The sequence below is a fragment of the Colletotrichum graminicola genome (genome assembly GCF_000149035.1).
Source record: "Colletotrichum graminicola M1.001 genomic scaffold supercont1.33, whole genome shotgun sequence".
NCBI classification, from domain to species: domain Eukaryota; kingdom Fungi; phylum Ascomycota; class Sordariomycetes; order Glomerellales; family Glomerellaceae; genus Colletotrichum; species Colletotrichum graminicola.
The window spans coordinates 283,302-292,171 of NW_007361037.1; the positions used below are offsets into that span (position 1 = coordinate 283,302).

The window sequence follows — 8,870 nt, forward strand, 5'->3', positions numbered from 1 at the left end:
GAACATGACAGAGCGCACAGCGTTGCAACAGACTTGACGTTGCTTGTTAAAGCAGTATAATGCAAATTTCTTAATGCCAGCCCATTACTATCTTACCGTGGAATCCGACTCAAAATGCGGGGCCGGAGGGTCCCAGCGATTTCCAAAAAAAAAACCCGAGAGAGCTTTCCGACAGGCCCAAGTTTCCGATGTCCGGCACCAAGCGGTGGTTCTTTGCCGACTCGGCCCCTGATGGCAACGGATAACGGCGTCACATCAGTGGCCCACATCCGTTGTCCACAGAAAACCAATTTCATTGCCCCCTCGCCTCAAGCACCCTCCTTCACAATTGTTCTCACATTTACAAAGAAGCTGCGAGACCAGACAAACTCATGAACACCGGAAAGAGTATGCAAGAGCCAGGGGGCTCTCCCGGAAGGATTTCGTTGGATCGGCGCAATGACGACAGCGAAGAGTATGCGGATATCATTCCTCCAAGATCGAAAAGCCAACACAGAGGTTAGTTTGAAACTAGCTATCTTCAGCAGAGACATATAACTCACCACATGATAGACAGTACCGAGCAACCAAACCTAGCGAGATTGCCCTCGGGAGTCTTGAACTTTCAAGACGACCCTGTCTCTCGCCAGAAATCCAATGTAGAGGTTCCTTACGAAATCTACGAGCGCTTTTCCAAACATCGCAAGTACATAATTGTTGCTGTAATCTCATGGTGTGGCTTATTGTCGCCTATTTCCAGCACGGCAGTGCTATCGGCGCTACCTGAAGTAGCCACGGAGTACAAGACGACCGGAGACATAATCAGTCTCAGCAATGCAATGTATCTCGTTTTCATGGCTATTAGCCCATGTTTTTCAGGGCCTCTGAGCCAAGTGTATGGAAGGAAGCGAGTGAGTCATGTCTTGAATACCCATTCTTATGTGCTATCACTCTTACTTGAGCATCGGAGCTTAAATCCCCATCATTTGGCACTCGCAAGCCATGTGCTAAAGAACTAATAGGAAACTACAGATATGTATAGTGACCGCCTCGTTATTTCTGGGGTGCTCTATCGGTACTGCTCTGAGCCCAAACGTCGCCGCGTTCTTCGTATTCCGTATGCTCACCGCATTTGCCGGGACCTCATTTCTCGTCACCGGCCCTGCCGTTATCGGTGACTTGTATCATCCAACTGAGCGCGCCACTGCCATGGGATGGTTCTTGTCTGGCACTTTGATCGGGCCGACTATTGGCCCAGTTCTTGGTGGTATCATCGTGACTTACACTTCGTGGCGCGCCATATTTTGGCTCCAGACTGCCCTTGCCGGCGTCGGCCTGGGAGGCGCCCTGTTCTTCATGCCTGATACGTTCTCAACCCACGATTTTCTCTCACCTCCCCAGCACAATCCGGTCTCTTCTACCTTGCCCCGGGGTGTGGGTACCTGGCTGGTACGCTCGTCGGTGGGCGGTACGCGGATTACACGGTGCGACGCTGGATAGCAGAACGGCATGGACGACGTATTTCCGAAGACAGACTTCGCTCATGCTTGCCTTTCCTTGGAGCAGCTCTTCCTGGCTGCATGCTCATCTACGGTTGGGCTGTTCAAGAACGTGCTGGTGGCGTTACCGTGCCTGTTATCTTCATGTTTCTTGGAGGAGTGTCGCAGTTATTCTGTTTCCCGAGCCTCAACACCTACTGCCTGGATGTGATACAAGGACGTAGCGCGGAAGTGATAGCAGGCAACTTCATGATAAGATATCTTTTCGGTGCCGCTGCGTCGGCCATAGTGCTTCCAGCCATCCAGAAGATTGGCGTCGGTTGGTTCAGTACTATTTCAGCAACTTTCTTGATCATCGGGGCATTGGGCGTCTGGGCTGTGGCAATATGGGGTAGAAGTTGGCGGAAACGAACCGATGAGAAGATTAATTCATAGGAGTTAATAGACATTCTTGAAGTCTGCAGAACACCATTATACATGTGGCTTCCAGACTTATTGTCACGATAGCTTCATATGCTTTCCACCTCATGTAAGAGCACTATCATGTGCTTTATCACGTGGCATTTCACCCTCATTCAACTATATATAGGTCTCTATTTTCTATTCCTTCACTTACATAGAAACAAGCCTTTTAGACCTTAAATATCCTATCCCTGCTGTGTGCTCTAACTCGCGACACTTATCTCACCTGGGTAGACGTATGGAACTTGACAGATACTTCCAGTTCTATTTCTCGGTCCAAGGAGTCCAAAACTGACTCTCGCCAGACTTCCTGGATGAGCACCTCGGCGGCGCAAAGCCTCTCCTCCGGTGAGCAGGCCGGGACGTAACGGAGGACTAGAACTCCAACCACAACCCGGATTTGATCAAAGAAACCCTCTCGCCCGACTGCCGCCTCGAGCCCGTGGACCCCCTCCAATCTTCCGACGACGTACCCGTCCATCCGCACCATCATCAACGCCGACGACTTCGAAAGGGCGGCGAAGAGGTACCGATCGTGGCAGCGGGCATTCTGTCGGTAGAAGATGCGTCAATTGCTCACGAAACGGGGCGTGGACGGAATCGTACTATCGGACCACGGAGGTGGGTATCAGGATACGGCACAAGCGCCCATGTTGACGCTTCTCGAGATCATGAGGTACGCGCCGCATCTCTTTGCTCCACGGACGACGGCTAGGCTCGGGATCTTCGTCGATGGCGGGATTAGGTGCGGGACAGATACCGTCAAGGCCCTGGCGCTGGGCGCCGTGGCAGTGGGCATAGGAAGGAGGGAAGTTCCTGTACTCGATGACGGCAGGGCGTGAAGAGGGGTTTGAGGCGGCGAGTGCGGATTCTGAGGCACGGGCTGGAGACGACTATGGCGCTCGCCAGAGCAAAGAGAGTTGGGCATATCGTGCCCGACTTGGTTAACAGTGAGCGGGTGGGGAAGGAGGTTACGGGGAGACTCAAGTTGTCGGTAGGTCTGCCAGACGTTGGATTCATGTAGGTACTGCACCCACTCACACTTGGGATCATTTTGATGGAGATGGATGGAAATGCCAACGGTGATAACATTCTCAACGGGAAAATCCTGCTTGTTAAGTATTTTTTGAGGCATCTCACGGGAAGTAGTCGGGTCAAGGACAAGTATACCCATCTCCAGCCGGAAAGACCTCTGACACCATCCAGGCCCAGAACATCAATGTTCCGTTGCCTGTTTGGGAACCGCCATGGAGAGTCGCAGTGCGCAGGGCAAGCTGCTCCCTGGGACTTGGCGGGGGGCAGATGTTGGGAGAGAGACTTGCTAATTCCGCGGTGGGTGCAGCTCCTCGGGGTGTCGTAAACATTGTCGTGGCCTCGATACAGCTGGGTATGTTGCGTGAGCCATCAATGCCGAGAGCACTTTTTCCGCCCTCGTCTAGTGTGATATCGGGACCCTCCTACCTCAACATGTTGTCTCGGTCACGGTGGACACTTTCACCGTCTGAGTGCTATCTAATTATTGGCATGCATCAGACTAGAAGTGGGACGAAACCGTCTAGATAGCCATATTATGCTTGGTGACTGTGTATGTTCCGTTGTGATTCACGGATGAATCGGCTTAGAGGCGAAAACGGTTTTGCCTGGGAGGCAGGATAAAAGTTTTACGCAGTTGGAAGACTCGTTTGAGGCATAAAATCCTCAATCCGGCCAAGACCATATTAGAGGAACAATTATACACCTTAGCTTATCTATACTGATGTTGTTAATATTGGTATCTCATGTGTATGAATCGACAATTTGGCGATGCAGTTGGTTAGCAAATGAGGGGTTTCCTCGGCATGCGTCAATATTAGACAGACAACTAACTGATCACGCAAAGCAATATGGCGATGAAAAAAGAAAATGAATTATATAAAGGGAAGTGTGCGCGGCTCCAGAGGTAGTAGGTAGGAGCAAAAACGTAAGGTCCATCCAGGATTCGAACCTGGGCCTACGGAAATTCCAGGATCAGAATCCGACGTCCTAACCAACTAGACTAATAGACCATTGATGTCCAAGGGCATTCGCCATGGTTGCCGTGGAACGATCGTGAGGGGCTTCAGAAGCCTTTAGTGCGGGTCCGACCGACAGTTCCGGAACGGCGCAATGATACTTGGAAGAATTACTGAGGCGGCAGGGGTCAGTCAGAGATCCTTGTCGAAGCGCCATCTGAAGATGTGCCTTGTCATGTTTTACTGGAATCACCGGTGTTGAACCGTCACCCAACGTCATGTCTTGGAACGGCGCCGATACTATATGTGGACGACACTTCTAACCCCATTAGGCGACAAAACGACGAGTGCAACAAGTGGGTATCTTGTCCGGATGTCAATGCGTTCGTCGTCTTCGCGCCAGAGAGCATGCGCTCTTGGTTCTTCTGAAGGGAATCGCCCGGATGACGGCCCTGTTGTGGGAAGAGAGTGCAAGGACAAACAAACCGCGTAACCAGGCGGGCGCTAATTAGTATTGGTTGCGTTCTAGCATCAAAAACATTGGGTGCCGTGGCTGAAAAGCAAGAATCAGCGGCGCAGAAAACGTTTCGCTCCCGACCTTGTTGCTGCTTGTATCACACTTTCTGGATGGATGGAGACGCACAGAGGCTTCCAAATACGGATACCTAAATGCTTTGCTCTCGAACGATGCAGCTGGGTCTGGCGCAAGCCCATGTTGTGCTTGTCCCCAAGTTTCGGATAAGTTTGCGCTCAGATGAACCATGGACCTCCGTTTCATGACGCGCTCAATGGAAAACGACGTTTGTTTTGATGAATGTCAAGATCGGACACCGCCAAGAACCGCGATGCAACAGCAGGATATTTACGTCCAACGTTCACTCCCTGCATCGTGGCAAGTAGCACGCCCATGGCAGACGGATAATGCACTTGCTGCAGGTGCGATGCTCATCACCTACCTTCGTGCGCCGCATTCCTTCCAAGGGACCGTCCTCGTGGCACTGTCCGGTGGTTGCGTGATGACGGCGAGAAGTGATTCGGTTGCTGGTCCCCGGACAATCGGCTCAAAAATCGGCAGACGGAGACGGGGCTTCGCAGATCGTTTCGCATCACTTAAATAACAGGAACGCTCGCGAAGGCCGACAGACACGGGCTCCCCCATGTAATAAGTCGGGTTGTAACTGCATGGCTGTGTTTCCCCTCATGACATACCTGTGGAGAGCCACGAGAGGAGATGGCAAGGAGGGTGTTTTCTGACGTAAATTAGTGACAGTGTGACGGCTGGCTGTCGCAGCCCCAGAGCGACTGGAACCCAGGATGAGGGTATTTGGCACTGCGGCAGTTTGCATATTGCATACATCGTACGGGCCAAGTTCGATGCATGCGGCCGTTGGGAGAGATGATGAGTCCGAGACAGTGTACGAGCTCGAACCCAACCGATGCGTGCCTACCGGGTGCTTCGGTGGGCTCACGGGCACCTGTTGTCGTGTGGATGGGAGTCCATTGCTTGATGGGGAGCAGTCGAAAAATTAGAGAAATCGTCGGTGAGACCAGGTGCTGCGACGCATCGCTGATCCTTGACCCACCAGCGAAGGGGAGGAGAGAAAAAGAAAAAAACCGGTCAAACATCTCATTTGCGCTAATTGTGAGTCGCAGACCGACACTTGTGATGCCGAGAACTGCGCAAGGTACACACTAATACGTGGCAGGCAGAAGAGCGGTCGCGGTTCCGCGAGGCGCCGTTTGGCCGTTTGCTGCGTTGGCGGGTGTTTGCTGGCCGTACATAGATGGTACGCTCCAACGGGATAAATTTGTCTCGTTGCAGGCCTACCATAGCACCGCGCCAAGGCGATGATTCAGCTGAGGCAGCCTTGAGGCACATCGATTCGCCCATGGTTTCCCAATGAGCATCGCAGGCGCCGACAGTGCACACATCTGGTGGTGGGTAGAATGAGCAAGTATTTACTGCCGACACTGGTGAGGTTTCGGTGGTGCCAGCGAGGAGTCACGATGGCCCTGCTGCGACAGAGGCCTGTCGATAAGCTTTGCGACGTAAAGGGGGATGCGACTCGAGCGGCGCGTTGAGTGAGGTGCAAGCTTAGGCCAGAGGCTGCCCCCCCTTGAGGGCCTGCTGGCGATCTCCGACATAGTGACTCCTCTCAGGCTACCTAGGTAGGTAGGTCTTTACTACCTATGTAGGCGGTTGGAGGAGCTGATGGTGGAGAGGTTTCGGGTTACATCCGAGGATTTGCAATACTAGAACTGTCGGCCGCGGATGACTTTGCATCCACACACACCCAGTCGGGAGTTCGGATAATGGGATGGTCATGTGGAAGCGGTAGAAATGGAAAGGGCGACACATGAGACGGCCGTCGTCACGTTGCGCAGTGCAGTGTTGTGTGGTGCGGTACGGTGCTCATCGAGGGTCATGTTGGTGTCGCTGGGATGAAGCCATGAACATGCAGCGGCGAGATTTCTTGATGTCGCAATCATGGACGTGTTGCGATGCGATGCGATGCGATGCGATATGATGGGCGGGTGAGTGCGCCGGTGGAGGGGAGGGTGCGCCACGGACCGGGCTGCGAGTGAGCGGGGGAGAACCGACACACAATAGAAGACGCTTCTCCGCAAGTGATGAGAGCGGGAGGAAGAGGGATTCATGATAAAATGATTAGATGATGCCATTTCCCAAATGATGAGTAGCTGACGGCGCTATAGCCGAGTGCGACCTTGCCTGAACTGGACTGCACAGACCGTCGTACGGACGTTCTGGGAAGGAGCGAGGCGATCTTGAGATTTGACAGTCGACTTTGGGAAGGAGCCCCTGGTGAGAAGGAAATATTCTTCATCCGTTGTCTTTGCCTTCCTTCCGGTTACCCTTCCCACCACCCAAGCTGCTGTCCAATCCCAAAATGCCGCACTGGCGGCAAAGTTCTCATTCGGGTCGTGGCTGCCAACCAACTGCTACTCAGTACGGAGTACCTACGGATACAGACACTCCCACTCTCAGAGGCTCGGTCACCCACCCCAGCAACTTAGCGTTGACCATCTAAGGCTTAGCGTCAGGAACAGAGTGCCCATGCAAGGTACCCTAGCGTAGAGGACTTTCAAGGGTTCCATATAGCCAATCACCAACGACTCGGGGAAATTATGCAATGCCATCTTTTATGAAATGCGCCCACATTGCTACATTGGTAATGAGAGGGCTTCGCGGCTTTCCTCGCGTGCCATGCCATTCCAGTCGTACAATCTCATTGATCCCCGGGGTTCGCATTCATTTCAGATTCGCGTCAAATTCGTTTCTTCCGCTGGTCCAGGTGACAAGGTGCAGATTGTGCCGTTCGGCCCATCCATCCATTGATAGTGTCGTCGCCGCCGTCTGGCGAAATCACAGGAACGAGTTCTCCCGCCAAGACCACACGACTGGGTGGCAATGCCTTTTTTGCGCCATTCCACTTGCCACAAAAACAAGGGAAAGGAAGTTCGACCGTTGGGTGTCTCGCGAGTTGTCGCCTCGTGTGCGTCTTGGATCGGCCGAGCCCTTCCCAGACCATCGGAGAGAACGGCGCTATTCATGGCGCGCCGATTGTCACCATGGTCTCCTTCTTGTGCTTCTTTTTCTGGCGTCTGCTTCTATTGCTGGTGTTCTGAGGAACGTGCCCGATCGATCGCTTGCCCTTCCGAGTTCTAAGAAAAGCGCTGTCACGGCTTCAGGCGGCCAGCCAACAACCTTCCCAGGGACGCCATGCCGATCGCTTTGGTTGCCGGCGAGATTCGGCTTGGTTGCACAATTGTCAATGGGCGGGCTATTCATAAAGCCAAGGCAGAGTAACATGGTGAGCGGCCAGCGAACGCAGCGCTGTGCTTTCGCGCCTTAATTTCCCACGGAGATCCAGGCCCCTGCCCTCAGAGAAGTTTAGAGTACATGTGCCATGACGCTATTCCACTCTCAAGGCCGAGTACTGTATACACACTAGCCGAGCTGCGATGTCTGATTCGGGCTGGCGACCCCGGCGTCTGCACGGCAATCCCGGTGTCTTCGTGGCCTTTAGGGTTGGGAAGGAAAGAAGAAAGTGACGCGGGTACCTTGCATCTACCTCGCTGTACACTCGTCGGCGGCATGAGACGAGGGCTGCATGGCCATATGGCCTTTCTCATTGGCTCTCCCAGCCGCGAGCTGCGTCCTCCGTGTAACTGCGCCGTCCCTCTCTCCGTATCTGCTCTTTCCCCGGGACCCACATGGGGAGGATGAGAGTCTGGGAAAAGGAAGGCAGGGCCGAGCACCTCCCACCTGTCGCTCCACAGACCACAGACCACAGACCATAGTCAACGTCGTCTGCGCTTGGCTTTCGCTTTGGAGGTGGTCCCTGCCGGCGCCTCCATCGCTGTATCGTCGTCGCCTAATCATCGTCACTCCTCCCCCCCCGGTCCTGGCTACACTAATGTCCCTCATTTTCATTTTACTGTACAGAGTACATGCTGGCTTGCAGTTGCCCTCACCCGCCGTCTCTCCCCACACAACATCCAAAACCCATGTCTTTTCCCAAGTCTCGATTTGTCTGGGCCTTCTCCCCAGCGACTCTCTTATTCAAATCACTCCTCCCCCCCTTCAATCTCGCAGACCTCGTTGGCAAAGTCTCCCTCCTTCGCGCACAGTCGTTGAAACAAACATTACCCAAACCTGAACTACTCGCCGAGCAAGTATTTCGGACTCACGTTCCTTCCTATTTCTATCCACCATCCGACGCCGTCTCGTGGGGAACTATCCTCGCTTCGCACTTACAGCAACAACAACGACAACTGTTACCGATCCCCTCGCTCAAACGCTCAAAGACTCAAATCACCAAGCATATATCCGTACTTCTCGCATCTACTTCTCAGTAGGATTCGACAGCATATATCTCATTCGCAACCAAGACTGCCGACAGAGTCCACAGAAACC

The 8,870-nt window shown here is 53.3% G+C and overlaps 1 protein-coding gene and 1 non-coding gene across 2 annotated transcripts; one reads left to right on the forward strand and one right to left on the reverse strand.

Annotated features, from left to right (window-relative positions):
• Positions 1-371: 371 nt before the first annotated feature.
• On the forward strand, positions 372-1,913 carry GLRG_07603 (major facilitator superfamily transporter; the record flags this gene model as incomplete). Its single annotated transcript, XM_008098418.1, has 5 exons — positions 372-498; positions 553-820; positions 859-890; positions 1,022-1,447; positions 1,546-1,913. The coding sequence occupies 5 exons, from the start codon at positions 372-374 to the stop codon at positions 1,911-1,913; spliced, it is 1,221 nt and encodes a 406-aa protein (XP_008096609.1).
• Positions 1,914-3,903: 1,990 nt separating this feature from the next.
• GLRG_13191 lies at positions 3,904-3,985 on the reverse strand. Its single transcript has one exon. It is a non-coding gene; the product is annotated as a tRNA-Gln (tRNA).
• Positions 3,986-8,870: the final 4,885 nt, after the last annotated feature.